General features: G+C 38.9%; 1 protein-coding gene across 1 annotated transcript in view; it reads left to right on the top strand.

Moving 5' to 3' along the window:
* Nucleotides 1–16,570, top strand: part of nnt (nicotinamide nucleotide transhydrogenase) — a 33,657-nt gene extending 17,087 nt beyond the window's left edge. The window contains exons 16-22 of the mRNA XM_056730816.1: nucleotides 1,585–1,745; nucleotides 4,197–4,376; nucleotides 5,612–5,771; nucleotides 8,200–8,281; nucleotides 11,531–11,649; nucleotides 12,455–12,570; nucleotides 14,616–16,570. Of these exons, the coding sequence (XP_056586794.1) occupies nucleotides 1,585–1,745; nucleotides 4,197–4,376; nucleotides 5,612–5,771; nucleotides 8,200–8,281; nucleotides 11,531–11,649; nucleotides 12,455–12,570; nucleotides 14,616–14,756 (959 nt within the window). The 3' untranslated portion in view covers nucleotides 14,757–16,570. The remainder of the gene's footprint in view (nucleotides 1–1,584; nucleotides 1,746–4,196; nucleotides 4,377–5,611; nucleotides 5,772–8,199; nucleotides 8,282–11,530; nucleotides 11,650–12,454; nucleotides 12,571–14,615) is intronic.
* Nucleotides 16,571–16,786: the final 216 nt, after the last annotated feature.

The following is a 16,786-nucleotide window of genomic DNA, read 5'->3' as shown; positions in this document are numbered from 1 at the left end:
TTTTATGTTTTCTTGGTCAGATAAACAACCATACACACTACGAATTGAGGTGAAATTCTTTTTAGCTCCCTACAGTTTGTTATATGATTATAAATTTAAAATAAAGATAGAAAAATAAATAAATGGGAAAAGAGTAAGATATTAAGATAATTATTAGTGATGACAAATCGATTAATCGTGTGTTTGCGGGATAGGGCTATCAAACGATTGATTGCAACCAGAATAAAAGTTTGTGTTTGCATAATATTTTGTATTTATAAACATACACAAGCATATAAACACCCATGAATATATGTACATTTATACTTAATTATTATTTATTGATTATAATAATGATATACTTTTCTTAAATAAGTCTATTTCAGTATTTATACATACTTCTATAAACACCAAATACACATATTATATAAACACATTTTTTTAATCGATTAATCGTGATTAAAAAGTATATAATCTTCAAAGAATTAGCACAATTTGCTCTTATCTCTAATATATCAGTGACTTCTAGATTGTGTGATCTTGCTGTCTTGGGAATGAATGCAAATATATCAAATTGTTTATTCATGTGATGTTTTGTATTTGAGACAAAATTCAAACTTGATGTTGATAAAATTAAAAAAGAAAGCATTAAATCAAGATTTTGAATTCTTGACCAATCAGATTAATATAACATATACAGGAAATGATCCTCCCAAAGACTATAACATTTATTATGTAACTGTTTAACAAAGTTTTAACTAAAGAGCCAACATGATGTTATTGGCCTGAGATGATCAGGGACAATTTGCCAGATCCCGGTGAGATGGCTATACGGTTCCGAATGAGTCCTGAATCCTCGGGTTGCCAGCTAACTGTTTTTCGTGGTCACCTCCTGCGTCCTCAATGTCTGCCGTAGCTTTGTTTGTTAACTCGCCGGCCCACCAGTACCACACATGCCTCATGTTTAAAGCTTGGCCATGCGGAACCTCTCAGAATTTGGCACTAATTAGTCCCTCCGCCCCCCCAGTCTTTTTCCACTTGTCCCCCAAACCTGGAACGCATTATCTTCAGGAGCTTTCTCATTCCACCAGCTCTGCCGCTCTGGAGCCCGGAGGCCTGCGCTGATAAAACTGATTAAAACTCCCACTTTTATGCTTGTATGCGTTTCTTTCTAGATTAGCTGTTTGGTGTAAGGGGGGGGGGGGGGGGGGGGGAGTTGTGGAATACAGTCCATAATCGTCCCATCCAACTGAATCCCAGACTTGTTACTCCGCAAAACGCGAATGAGAGAGTTCACCTACTGAGTTCTTCCCGGGTACACGTTCTTGATGATGTGTCTTTTACTTATTATTATAGTTTATGGAGGGCTCACGGCTGTTTTAAGTGCTCTTTAAAAGCATGACATGTAGTTGAGTACCTTTGTTTGAAGCGCTAATCAAACGTGCTTAAGAGAGTGTGGCTTTTCGTTTCCAAGAACTCGCTATAATTTCCTTCCTCCTGCCCATCGTGTTCCCAAACAGCACATGTCTCGTGTCTGTGCTCATCTACGTTTGACAGATTCATGCTGAGGTGATTTTTCAACTCCAGATTTTTCGCTTCCTGTAGGTCTCCTGAACTCCTCTCCCCTTATGCTTCCCGGGCGTCATGCGATGAACGCAACCCTCATGGCTGCCTGCGTGGGCGGTATGATCCCCTACATGCTGGATCCCAGCTACACCACAGGCTTGACCTGCCTGGGCTCTGTGTCTGCACTGTCTGCTGTCATGGTAAGGCCTTTGACTAAACCTTCTTAAATGTTTTAAGTCTTAGATTTGCACCTGAGAAAAATTTGATAAGACATACTCTGTGGGTTTTCCTGTAGCTCACAGGTTAGAGTATGGAGTTAGCAACGCCAAGGTGATTGGTTCGATCCTATAGTAAAATTGTTACGTAAGTCGCTTTGGATAAAGGAGTCTGACAAATGTGTAAATGTTGAAATGTTAAATTTTCCAAAACGGTATATGGGCGATTACATGCAAAGGGCAACCTTACCATGAAAAATATTTTGTTATCAAAGGTTGTCACTATACACAATACAATATGTACCCATGCAAGGTCTCTCAAAGTCTTTAAAACGTCCATTCCCCGCGATCGCATTTTTCAAACTTTAGTTAGTGTGTAATATTGCTAGTGTAGCAAAAATAATACCTTCAAAAGGATAAAGCTCAAAGTTCAGTGCCGAGCGAGATATTGACTTAAACAGAATTCACTTTTCAAGGACTACAGAGAACGGCTGGAATTGACTACAGCCCTCTACTTCCTGGGTACATGATGTCAGTATTCCGAGTGCTTTTAATAACCTCCGCCCAAAGGAATATGCCAAAAAAGGGGCGAGTCTTTCCTCAGAGAAGAGGAAGAATCGCTGGAGTAGTGTTCGGTTATCAGAGATTGTAAACATTTGATTGACCTGCGCGCTTTCACTTTCATCACAGTCCTACAGCTGGCAATAAGAATTCAGCTACACACATTCTAAGATAACCAACTCTCAAATAACAGCATCGGCTTACATCAGCGGTGAAGGCTCTTCTATGTAAAACACTGATATTATATTGTGTTTGTTGCATACCTCGGTCTAAGACACTTCTATGAAACGTCCTCTGAAGTCCTGGTCAGCCCTGGTCAGATTTTACCAATTTAGAGCGTTTCAGAAGGCGCGACTTTGAAGAAACCAGAAGAAATCTAGTCGTTTTGTGAGAAGAGAGATAGTGGTGGACGATAGACTTGAAATATAACGTTTTTTTTAAACTAGAAACATGACCATTCATTGTTAAACACCCACAAAACACAATCAAAGCTTCGAAAACAGGGAAAAAATGGGGTCTTTAAAGCTTTGTTTATAATAGAAAGAAGATTAGTAGTTACTGCTTTCAGAATTTCAGAATATACCGTTTTTGGGTTCCTCACCACCGTTTGCATATTGTTTTGCACTATCTGCCTGGCCGGGGGGGCTGCTTTAGAATTCATACTTGTATTCAATGTGTCTCATGTACAGCTGCTTTGTAACAATGAAAACTGTAAAAAGCGCTATATAAATAAAGTTGAGTTGAGTTGAGAATTGTCACATCCATTATGGGCCCGCACATATTACTTATTAATATATAAAATATAGTAAGTATTTTAGACTTGTAATAAATATTTTAGAGCCATCCCTTCATCACTTGTTGTGTATTCGGTTTTGTTCGTTTTAATAAACCGAAATCCTACAAAGTATTTGTCATTTTTGTCACATCCATAACGCACGTTTATTTGCTTTTTTAAATCAAATACTTTTTTTCTGATCTATGGACACTGACAACAGGGGTTTAGTCATTCATCAACAAACTTTGCTTGTAAATGAATAAATATTGGTTCTTTTTTTGTACGTTTTGACCAAATATCTCACAAACGTAATGCTGGAATTGGCCACTATCATTTACACCTTATTTCCATTGTACGTTTGATGAATGTTTTCCACCTTGTAATCTTGATACGCTTTCTCACTCCTTCAGAATAGTCGGCTATTGGAAACCCCCAACTCTCTTTGACTTTTGTTATTTATGTATTGGTGTAATCCATAACACCACACCATCATATGATGACAGATAAAAGTAAACAACGGTCATGAAACGTCAATGTAAAGCTCTCACAGTCTCCGTAAACAATTGCATCATTGTGCTTTTATCATTCGTCAATAATCAGGAAACTGTCAGTTTGGTACAAAGATAAACAGTCACCTGCAGTCTGGCGTCTGGCTCTTTTTACAGCCATTCGATATTATTTAAGTCTGCGTTCTTTGCACTTGCGTATTTCTTTACACAGTGTGTGGTAGCTGGCTTTGTTTAAGTCTGTTCCCCGAGGAATCTATATTGTTTAATAATCCAGGTATGATATCATGGGCGAGTGAAACGAATACTGTGTTTTGACAAACACCTCATGCCTTAATTGAAGCCCATCGCAACCAAATCTGGGTGAAATATGTTGTTCTGCTGTGTACTGGATCGCATTTCCTGTTTGCATCATCACTGGGTCTATAAACGAACAGTGTGTGTCATACCTCAGGCTTGTGATTTTCCTTTTTGTTGAGACAATGGAGTTGTGTTACCGCTGTGCTTTGTTCACTCGTCATGGCTGTAACCTTTGATCTACGTCCTCTTTTCTCTCGCCCTTTTAATGTGACCCTGCTCTTTACTCTTTTGTAGGGCGTGACCCTGACGGCCGCCATCGGAGGTGCCGACATGCCTGTCGTGATCACGGTGCTTAACAGTTATTCCGGCTGGGCCCTTTGCGCCGAGGGCTTCCTTCTCAACAACAACCTGCTTACCATAGTGGGTGCCCTCATTGGTTCCTCTGGAGCGATCCTCTCTTACATCATGTGTGTGGTAAGTTCATCGTCTCATCCCCTGAAATCTGTCTCTGTGTGTCTTTGAGTGGTGCCAGGAATGGTTGGTCATCTCTGAAAGCCAAATCCACCATAGTACATCATCCCAAAGACGAGATGTTCTCTTTTGTAATGACTCGCGTTGGCTTGGATTTGAAGGAAAATTGGAATTCAAGCCCATTGGTTTTAAGTGGGAGCAAGTGGTCATATTTAATTTGTAGCAATTTAATATTTTCCCCATTATGCAAATGTATGCCTCAGTTATTTGCTTGTCCGGCAGCTGGCATGCTTCTAACTATATTAAGTGTAATATATGGTTTGGGATATAATAAAATCATGAATTGTCCCCGCCAATCATGCCTGCCTCTTTTTATGAAATAATTTATTTTAACTATTTTAAATAACAATGTGTACTAAAATGTGTCCATAACAGTATACATTATAAAAACAAAACCCACAGACAATCATTCGTGTTTTCATGATTATACTTATTAAACTTAATACACGTACCGTAAGTAATATTTAGTGCTTTTCATCAATTAGTCGTGATTAATTGCATCCAGAATAAAGGTTTTTAAAAGTGTTTACACAATAATTGTGTCTGTGCACTGTGCATATTAATTTTGTTTTTATAAACATAAAAAACATATACATACATGTATATATGAAGAGTTTGGATCCAAAATGACCACTCTAAACTTTAAAAATCACTTTTTTATAGTGCTTTCCAATTAATATCAGTCTCAATAACACGATGAAACACAATAAAACATATCATAATAAAAAGCATAATTCAAAAATCTTAAAAGCAGAGTTATCTCATTTGGGAACAAAACTCTTCATATAATGGATTTCTGCATGTATATATTAATGTTTGTATGTAATAAAAAATAGTTTATAAACATTTATTCATTTTTATATTAAATAAATGCATTTTCTTTGTGTGTGTGTAACATTACAAAGTTAGTATGCACAGTGAACAGACATATTATGCAAACACAATCTTTTATTCTGGATCCTATTAATCACGATTAATTGTTGAACAGCCCTAATATTCAATTATTTTCCTTTATTTCTACATTAGTTATGACTTTATCTGTATCTTTGCTCTGTTTGTTTCACCATTAGACTAGCGCTATATACATCATGCAATGCATCAGTACCTGATGCTTATATACCAAGCATGTTTTAGGTTTCTGTTATATATTTTGTGTCTCAGTGTTTGTTTCTTGCTAGGCCATGAACCGCTCCCTGGCGAATGTCATCCTCGGAGGCTATGGCACCTCATCCACTGGCACGGGCAAACCCATGGAGATCATCGGTACCCACACGGAGGTCAATGTGGAGCAGACTGTCGAAATGATCAAGGATGCTCAAAATATCATCATTGTTCCAGGTAAATAGTGAGAGACCATCTGTGTAGCCTTGTGAATCTGCCCCCCCTCCAAGCACAGCTGGAAAGGTCCTTGGTCAACCATCAACAACTTTAAACAGTCTATTATGTTATGTCTGTTAAACCACCCTTGCTTCGTCCCCATGACATCACAGGCAATTTTATGTCCCCTCCTGCAAAGAATAAGCCCCCCACAATGTGCCCCATGGCATGCTGGGACTTGTTCTGAGGTGGTCTTGAAATAGTTACATTTTTGAGGACTGTGTTCAGTTTTATCTGTCTAGTACTTTGGCATGGGATGGTGTGGTTGCCTCCTGTGGCATTGTGGGTCTGAGTCGAGCTCAGAGGGTGATGTCAGGTTTATCTCCTCTGGCAGGCTCGCATCATTTTTCATCTCCCCACATACAACAGGACGTATCTGACAACTTCTGACTGTGTTTATCTTCAATACGAGGCAAATAATTAGCTTGGACTTGTATATCGTGAGGAATGTCTGAAATAAGCGACCGTTTTTCTGTTTGGAATGGCTGGTTTCTTTAAAAAAGAAAAACCTAGCGAGGGCCTCCTCCACAGCCTCCAGCGATGGCACCGGCTCTCACGCTGCTTTGTTCCCCATAACAGACTGTTTTACGGTTCCGTTTTATGGCCCAACGGCAGGTCGAGAAGATCAAGATGTTGGAGGCGACAGGACAGTGGAAAAGGGGCGCAATTACATGTGGGAATATGAACAGAATGAGAAGCAGAAACGATAATAAACAGTGCCGGCCAGAATAAACAAGACTGTGAGGCCAAGCACAACAAAGACAGCCCCTTTTATTTAAAACAAATGGCCGTCCAACAGGCTCGGAGGCATCCAGACTATTCCCTCCTGACCGTTGCCTGGTAGGCCAATGCCAAGCTGACAGAGAGAGCCGAAGTGATGGTTCAAACTGAAGTGTGAGAAGTCAATTGTAGTTTTGTTTTCATAAAGGTTTTGGTTTGGGTAGAAATATTCAATTAAAAACCCTGGAAGGAGCGATCGATAAACTGTAGTTTTTGTTCTTTAGTTGTTTCATTTTCTGGCTAATTCATTTAGGCGTCCGGTCCCTTTTCTTAGTATTTTACATGTCTCGGTTCTTCGAGTAGGCAGTCATCGCATTTCTGCGTCTACATTATTGAAAAAGTCATAGTCACTTTGGGTGATTGACAGCTGTGAAAACATTAAGCCCTTTTCTGTTTAAGGTTGGACTTTGCCAGCCATGAGAAACGGCTTTGTTAAAAAAAGAAAAGTGCAGCGCAAAAATCGTTAGGAGCGGAAAGTTTGTCGACATGCTTGTTTAACATGAATTCGAGACTGTTGTGACAGGCCATTTAGAAGCTGTCAGCTTTAACAAGACTTTCAACTGACAGACGCGTCGAGTTTACACGAGTTTGCTCATTCTAGCGCTTAATTTTGCTATTGACGAAAGCTTGACTTATCTTACAAGTGTTACACAATGCTTATTCCTCACGCGTTGTTTTTTCTGCTAGCGGTTCCACTTGTTCTGCACTTCTTTTAGACTCCAAACCAAAGGTGTAAAATAAACAAACTACAGAGATATGATGATGACTGGCCAGAAGGATTTCAACATGAAGCGTTTCCTCTTATTTTCTCGGCTTTGTGCGCACACTTTTCTGTTTGTTTATAGCCATGCAAGTCTTTCAACTGTCAATTACTTCATCTGTAAATTAGAGAAGAGCCAGAAATAGTGAGTTGTTTGATATTCAAACTGATTTTTCCTATTGGAAATTCAATTATTTATTTATTTAAAATGCTCAAATCAATCCATGTGGTAAAAAGATGCGAGTTTTCTAGACTTCAAATTGTAGTTGTTCTTTACTTATATGGGTTTTTCAATAGTCAATGCCGGAATTTGCCTTTCATTGTATTGGATAATACTGCACTTATTCTAGATTTTAATCTGCACTATTTTAGCACAATTTTTATCTCAAATTTAAATACCAAAGTTTTATACATTTCAATATTTGACCGCCATTTTAAACAATTCTCATTTCATACTCCGTCAAGATGACTTTAAAGAGATAGTTCAGCCAAAAATGAAAATTCTGTCGTCATCTACTCACCCACTTCTCATTTAAAACCTGTATAGCCTTCGTTCTTTCGCAGAACACAAAATACATTTTGAAAAACGTACAGAATGAACAGGCACCCATTCACTTGCTTGGTTTTGTGTCCATTCAGTAGAAGTAAATTGGTGCCGGCGCTCATCGGTGACCAGCATTCTTCAAAATAACCTCTTTTGTGTTCTGCAGAAGAAAGAAAGTCACACAGGTTTGAAATGAATGACAAGGGAGTCATTAAATAATGACAGAATTTTCATTTTTGGGTGAAAGTTCCCTTGAAATTGTGCACGTCAATGTCTGTCCATGACCTGCTGTGTTTCTTCTTCAGGTTATGGCCTGTGTGCAGCCAAAGCTCAATATCCGATCGCTGATCTTGTCAAGTCGCTGACCGAGCAGGGCAAGTCAATCAGGTAAGAATTTTTTTTTCAGTTGGTTACTATTTTTGCAGTGAACCTCTGAATGGCAGTCTTCTCTCTCTCAGCAGTCCGCATGTCAGACTCCTCTATTTCAAAGAGTGCTTTTGAAGATCGTCATTCAGTTCCTCTATTGTCCTGGGCTTTTGTTGTCTCTCCAGAGTATGTGTAATGTCCTGTGATCTGAGAGCTCTGTGTACTCTAGGCCTCTCAGTGCTGTGAAAGAGCTGGTGAAGAGCTGAAGGACAGGTGGAGGCTACGCAATACCTTCAGCAGCCCTGTCAACGCCTCTCAGGTTGCAGGGCGTGGAAAGTCTCTGTACCTGACCCTGGAGATGCTTAAACAACCGTACGGATAACTGCATCACAATGTTTTCAGTATTAGAGTTATTTTGGTGGACAACTATTTTTATGGCTTGTTTAGATGGTGGTGATTGGCAGTTGGAGCTACGGCTGTGCTTTGACTCTGTAACTTTCACTCATGCTACGATAGTTTGAACCTGGTTGAATTGTCAGTCAGATGTTTTTAACGTTTTACTAATGTGACCGAAGTATGATCCTGACTTTGTCTCTGTGAATGCACTCTTCACATGGCCAATTTTGCCTTTTCTGTCTTAAAATGACTTTCTCACTGGATGGTGTCGACGCTTTTGTTTTATTCCTGCTAGATAGCGTCTGTCAGCACTGGACTGCTTTCAGCACACTCTTGGCAGGCTGAGAAGTTAATAACAGGCTCATCTGTGACTTTAAAAGAGACTCTCAGGATAAGTCATGAAGACACTCGCGCTCTCAAGCACTCTCTCACTTTTAAATGGTCCCAGGGCGTCAGGTTGCGCTGCCAATCCGTTTTAAGGGATGAAGTAGTGGTCAGTGACTTGCATGGTCAAAAAGTGGTCAGCCATCCTGCTTTGCTCTCAGCGAATTCCATTACGTTTGAAGGTTTTCTTCAGAGCTGCTGATGTAGATCAAGATGGCTATGTACCTTGAGGCCCTTGTTAAATCCTGCGCCAGATTAGTATTCTCTACCACTCTCTCATGAGGTTCAGAACCATTTCCCATAATGCGATTTGTGGGATGGTTAAGCAATCCTGTTGATGAAATGTAGCATTTCACAGCAAATTAAAAGGCAGCAGTTGATCATCGAATCTGAATTCGGGGTGCATAAAGACGACGCATATTTAATTAAATAATATAAAATGAACAATTATGAAAAATAACTATTAAACATTTCTAATTTAATTAAAAATGAATGTCATTTTAAATAAGCAGTAAATCACATTTAAATTAAACTATTATTAAAAAATATTAACAACGATCAACGCTCATTTAAAATTACAATTATTTTAAATAAAATCATAGTAAATTAAAACATTAATTGAAATTTTACAAATATTAACAAGTATTAAAAAATCTTAACGCTTATTTTAAATCACAATTATTTTAAATAAAAATGTCAAATGTATTTTAAATATCATTTAAATAAAAAAGAAACAAAAAATATTGAAAAATGTACGTAGATTATTTTTTAAATTTACTTTATTAGATTTTATTATATTATATTTTAAAATTACATTGTGTTTTTAATTGTTTTATATTTTTTTATTGTATTTTTTTTATTATATTTAATGTTTTGTTTTAACTGTTTTAAAATTTCTTCTATTTTTAATAATTCATTAGTTTTATCATTTATTTTATATTTTATTTATATTATTTTATTTTATCAGGGACAAAACATGAAAATCAATCAATTTTGAAAATATTCAGGTATTATTATATATAGTCTCTTGACAGTTCAATGTAATAAAATAAAAGGAGCCAAAATTGAAAAAAAAAGTAGGATTACCAATACTTGCATTGACCACACTGTCGATTATCAATTATAAAATATAATTATATAATATCAGATCAGATTCATCTCTTTTCTTTCTGTTGGCCTATTGTCTCTCGTTGCATGAGATGAATTTTCTGTCTCTCTCACACTATCTCTCTAGAGCTGCGGGCACTGTGTGATTGTGGAGGAGAGACGCAGACCGGAAGCTTGTGTAATTTTCTTTCATTCGTTTGATCTGAGAGACCAACAGCTGCTGTCGATTAGAGCATTTGCTGTTGATTAGAAGGGGAGATGGGTGGCCGAAGAGTGGACAGATTAGGTAGCATGCCCGCCTTCCCCTTGCTCTCTGTGGGATAATTGGCTAGTGGTGTCGCCCTGTCAAGAGGACCGTGGGTAGAGCCGACACTCCAAACCAACTACTCCTTATCATCATGTTTTTAAACCGTCTGTCTATCCCTTGGCCATCTGTCTATCCATTTGCTTTTGCGGGAGGGTGGAGTTGGAAAGATTTGATTCACTAAAATGAATCACAGTTTAAATCTCATACTAAGCTTTCGCGGTCAGCGCGGTTGTTTTGGATTTGTGGAGAGCGCGTGTTGGTTCAGCGCGTTGAAATGCAGGGCGACTGGTAATGGTAAAACCAGACGCTCAGGCTGGTTTGCATGGAAAGCTGAGCTCGGACTCTCTTTCCTCCAGACTGTTCGGCGGACGCTGCAGCTGCATCTTATGTAAGCCCTCCGGTGTGTCCGTGGTGATTGACAAACTCCATGTCTCTGTGTTTTTGAGGCTTGTCTGCTAAAACATCTTTCTGTTTGTTTTTTTATTAACGGGGGTTTCCTTTTTCTCATTTCCTATCTGACGAATACGTTTACTTAAACGAAACTGATGAACAGATGTCGGATTCGAGAAACATCACATAATGTTTGCACTCTAAGTAGACACGCAGAGCATTTCTAGATGGTTTTGGCAAATGTTCACAGAAAACAAATCTGACAGGACTGTCCTCAAACAACTGGGAGGTTTGTGGTCATTTTGCACAGCAAAATTCATCGGCATTCACCATCAGCGTATGGTCATGTCACTTCCTGTGTCTGTACGAAGCCTATTGGCTTTAACAGTGAAGTCATAAACTGCCCACTTACCCTCAGGGCCCACTCTGGTTCCTCAAGCCATTTCCCTTAAGCTCATGCCTTTTACTACCTCTAGATACCTTAAGACTGCCTGTTTCCTTCTCTCTTAACCTCTCGCAAACAGCCTGACCTCTACACCAAAGCACTTCCCCTGAAGTGTTCAAAGACTCGTGTTCCAGTACTGTATAGAGAGTGACGCGGCCACGCTGTAGTGCCATGTGTGAATCAGAAGATCAGAGAGGTCACTCACATGTGATTTATATTGTCTGTGTCTGTGTGTGTTCAGGTTTGGAATCCATCCTGTGGCTGGCCGTATGCCCGGCCAACTCAATGTACTGCTGGCAGAAGCCGGTGTGCCGTATGATGTCGTGCTGGAGATGGATGAGATCAATCACGACTTCCCTGGTATGATGACATGTCTACTGGTGTATACAATGTAGTTTTTATTTGTACGTGACTAGATAATACAAGTTAAAACTGGCTTATCATCAGCCTATTATAAAAACTACCAGAAAGTGTCATTTAAGCAGGTTTTTAGGTCTCATGGTATTTTTGGAGTTTTACATACTGCAAATACCATGAAATGTAGTATCATGGTATATATTGTAGTGGTCAAATGTGATATCCCATTGGGGCGATATTTGTACATTTTTATTGGTCTCCTGGACAGGGCTCAGGCCTAGTACCTGTATAACGTAAATGTTAGAAGTGTTTTTATGGAAAATATCTTGTACTGACATATCTCAAAATGTATCCGTGCGTTTATTTTGTTTCAAGATGCACACACGTATGTTTTTTTTAAACGACTAAAATATCCTAGTTTAATTAAGGCCTAGTCCTAGTTTAAAATAATCCTTGTTTGGGAATTCACCCCATAAAATATTTAATGGACAAAAATATTTGGCAAAAAGTCAAACTACTGAATTTTAGGGATTATTATTATTGGGTTAATTCTAAAATACAAAAAAAGCAAAATAAGCATCAGTTTATAATCCTAACACATCAATGCAACATGCATACAACATTTTTTGAGCATCTTTAATAAAATATTTGAATAAAAGGCAAAGATGTTGTACATCACTTTTGGCCTCTACTGTATCACTTGCTTTTCCATCTGATATCATCCCTGTGTACCACCACAGAGCTTTTATTTATTGTATTAAGTGCGAACTTGGCCTTTATGTAATAATCTTCTTTTTTTTTTTACCAGATACTGACCTTGTGTTGGTCATTGGAGCCAATGATACAGTGAACTCTGCAGCCCAGGAAGACCCCAACTCTATCATTGCAGGCATGCCTGTTTTGGAGGTCTGGAAGTCTAAGCAGGTAACCTATTGATTTATTGACAGAAAACAATAAATACATTTACATTAATTCATTTAGCAGACGCTTTAATCCAAAGTGATTTACAGAACCCGTTTACTTTCGGTTTTAAGGTAAGACACAGCGTACAAAAGCCGCCCGCAATTTCGTTTGTAAATGTCATATATGTTATTAAAAGACATCGTTATATACAATTTTTGTGTAATATTAAACTGTGCCTGTCAAGATGATTTGCGGCATCCTGGTTACCATATGTTTTTAGTTTTAAGCGGTTGATTTCTAGGAATATCAGACCCTTTAATGTTGCGATTGGCCAATCAGAATCGTATTCCAGAACGCTGTGTTATAAAATTTAATAACACACAAGGGACAGCCTGGAGTGTCTTAACACTTAAGATATAATCATTACAAAATATGAACTAAACCTCAAGCATAATGTTTAAAAAAAGATTTTATCAACAGATTAGTCGTCCAAATTATTGTTTAACACTTTTCAGTTCACTGTTTCTGTAGTTCGTATATTAAACAATGCCTGTATCAGGACATCTGTGTGAACCCAAGTTATTTCAGAGAAAGGCTGTATAGTTCAATTATTTCCAGATGCCATTTTGTTATCTAATACAACAAAATTCATACATTTCAAGCGTGGCTTAAGTGTCCAAATACTTCCCATGGGCCACTCTATGTATAGGCTTTACTTTTATGGCACGGCTAGAATCAAAGCAAGGATTTTCCCCAGGCGCTGTGATGCAGACCATCCCCTTATTCTCCCACCCAGAGCGATATGAAAATATCCGTCCCCACAGCTGGTTCCCACTGTAACACTACTTTAGACCAGGTGTATCTCCAGTAGGACGACCCCACGCTGCTTTCATTAGCTTTGACTCACTCGTTCTGGAATGGTGACATTTTGGAGCATCCGACCGTTACTTTCCCTTAACGTGGGGCTGGTTTGGCTCACCACATGACAGACCCCGCGTGCACAAGAGCTTCTCTGGGGAAATCAATCGGAGCACTGGGGCTTGACGTTGCAGTACGTGCGAAGCGTCAACCTTTTCCCATGAGTCATAGCGTGTAGCTTGTTAACCTGTTCCATAATTCTGCATTCGGTTAAACTGTTTGCAAACACCAAATCTTTTCTTCTTTGAAGGAGCATCTTGTTTCTAAGAGCTTCGATGTTTTGGCAGATCTCAACCCGCTCCGTAGTGATGACATGATAGTGTCGTAGAATCTGAAGTTACCCGTGTTGGTTTTATTATAGAGAATCTCGTGCGACATCCACCCCTTCTGATTGCTCCCAGCTTGTGGAGAGCTTCATGTGTAACCTCAGTCTCAAATGAAACCAGCTGCCCCATGAATAATTTAACAAAGAGAGGGATGTTACCTTGTCCCGAGGGATGCCGGGCTTGGGTAAAGCGGTCACGTGACTTCTCAAGAAGATTACGGAGTGGGTTGGTGCCGCTGAACGCCGCCCCGATCACCTTGCTGGCATTGAACATCTTTGGGGCTTTCAAGGGGCTTTTGATGATGCTGGTGATATTAAAGGGTCCGCCCGCTGATTTGAAGTCTCAAGATGAGGGTCATTTTGTTCCAAATATCTTTCAGTGGATTGAATAACACTAAAGCTAGACCAGCGGCAAGGGCTCTCCTCTCTGGTTTTACTTATTCAATTACCAAGTGTTCCTCCTTCCCAAACAGATGCTCCCAATCAAAGGGCTGCTCTCGTTGATTTTCCCAGGAACCGCTCGGCGTAAAAACTGGTGTTTCAGACGCTAATGACTCTTAATTTCACAAATGGCAGATACTTAAATAACCATTACGTGTTGGAAGCGCCGGCTCTTTTTGAGCTCCGTCTTACAAATCCTAAATCCGTCTTCAAATGCAGGTGCACGGTGGGTTTTTATAGGAATCATGTTGCAGGTTTTGTATTAACTGGCTCGAATCGGTAGCTCTGTGCTCTTTTTCCATCGTACTAAAGGTAGCAAATAGACACTGGATTTTATTGCATGTGAATTTTCCAACTCACTCCGTTCTTTGTCCACCTCCAGATCATTGTGATGAAGAGATCTCTCGGAGTTGGTTACGCCGCAGTTGACAACCCGATCTTCTACAAACCGAACACATGTATGCTTTTGGGAGATGCCAAGAAGACGTGCGACGCACTTGCTTCCAAAGTCCGCGAGGGTTAGAGAGTAAAGATCTGACCTCGCTTTGCACCAGATGAAGCACAGAAGATCGCTCCTTTTGAAACAAATCCAGTAAACCCCTAGACGGAAATTAGTATTAATAGGATCCTGATAAAGCACTCTATCCCTGTATTTTGATCAAGGGTATTTAGTTGTAGATGGTAGGCAGTTTATTCAGTATTTTCAGATCTTGTTTTGTTTGTGGTCCAGATGTTCATTGTCTTTTTTTGGTAGTTTTTTCCCCATTAAAATTAAGCAAAAAGAAAATAGCATTAAAGTATCATACTAAAGTCAAAGATGACCTGTTGCAATCTGGTTTTGTATGTATTTTAGGTCAATTTTTATATATACTGTACAACAACAATCTGTTTCTAGAGGTTGGATTTTTGTAGATTCGCAAGTTAGCTTAAATGTGAGTTCTTTGTTTGAGCGCCACGTAACTCCATACGGTATGCTTTATTTAAATCACTTTGTCATTCTTGTGAACTTAACATGTGCATTAAAGTGATAACTCACCTAAAAATGAAAATACTGTCATCATTTACTCATCTTGGAGCTGTTACAAATGTGTTTGCATTTCTTTCTGATGAACACAGAGAAGGATATTTAAGAGAATGCTTATATCCAAACCAATCTCAACACCCATTGACTACCATAGTAGGAAAAATTAATTGAAGACATTATGAAGTATGTAGGACAGCAACCGTTCTGGAACACTTGACTACCATTGTTTTTTTTCCTACTATGGTTGTCAATGGGTGTTGATATTCTTCCAAATATCTTTCTCTGTGTTCATCAGAACAAAGAAATGTACACAGATTTGGAACAACTCGAAGGTAGTAATTAAATGATGATAGAATTTACATTTTTGGTGAAGTATCCCTTTAAATGATCAACCGTTGGTGATATGGCAACGTTGCAAGTGGTATGAAACTTAAGGAAGAAGGAATTGATGCAATATTGTTTTCCAACACCGTAAGTTTCTTGCACTTGAAATCTCAAAGCTTTGGACGTTTGCTGCTGATGATTTTGTATGAAGTACGATCCTACTTATTTCCAAAAAAAACGATTTTTGTACAGAAGGAACACAAACCTTTGTATTTCCACCATAAGAGATGGTGTTTTCCCCAGTCTATTCAAAATGAAGTGAATGTCATAAAGTTAGTATGAATAGCAACATCTGCCCTACTGTACTCCCAGATTCATTCACGGTTGTAATCCTCTGTGTTATTTGACCGGAGTTATATAAGATTTATCTTACTGTACCGCCGGGACCTAATGGGTCACATTCTGAGATTTAAGACCATTACAACAACCCTACCTCTCCACAGTTTCAACTCGACCAAACATCCCTCTGACTTTCCTCCAGGGACTTGTTTTTCACACTCCTTTTCTAATGTTCACCACGGTACGTGGCTGCATTGGATCTCAATGTCGATTTTGTGGAAGTAGGAGACATTTTTGGCCCACTGTTCGTCACTTAAAATAAGCGCCAAACATAAATGCTGAATTTGTGATTTTAATATGTGCAAAGGAAGAAAATTGTAAGGGAATTAAATTGCTGCAAGGGAATGGAAATGTTTGCTAAACAATGTTTGGATGAAAATGAAGTTTTGCATTCCCTCCCAATCTTTCAGGATTTTTTTGTATAGACGGGTTCGACTGTTTTGCCGCAATACACGGGAGGGAAGAGGGAGAGTCTCGATGTTTTATTGTGCCATGGTGAAGAAATGAATTCATGTCATACTGTGAAGTGTTTTTTTTCCTCCACTGTATCATGGAACATCCCTCTTAATAAACATCCTGATAAGAGAGCAGATGACACGAAACATCAGTCATTTTTCAATATTGCATGCGTTCAACATTGCGGGCACCACAATGCCTAGATTGGTTGTTCTAGAAGACACTTGTATCTTCTGTGAGAGCACTGATTGGGGAATATGACCACAAGTGATGTTTGATTGCCTATTGTCAGGTTCATGGGTACCTGAGTTTTCCTCTCATTTATGTATGAAGTTCTGAGAGGTTGAGAT

The sequence above is a fragment of the Triplophysa dalaica genome, chromosome 19, assembly GCF_015846415.1.
Source record: "Triplophysa dalaica isolate WHDGS20190420 chromosome 19, ASM1584641v1, whole genome shotgun sequence".
NCBI lineage: Eukaryota > Metazoa > Chordata > Actinopteri > Cypriniformes > Nemacheilidae > Triplophysa > Triplophysa dalaica.
This window is presented reverse-complemented; position numbering and strand designations above follow the sequence as displayed.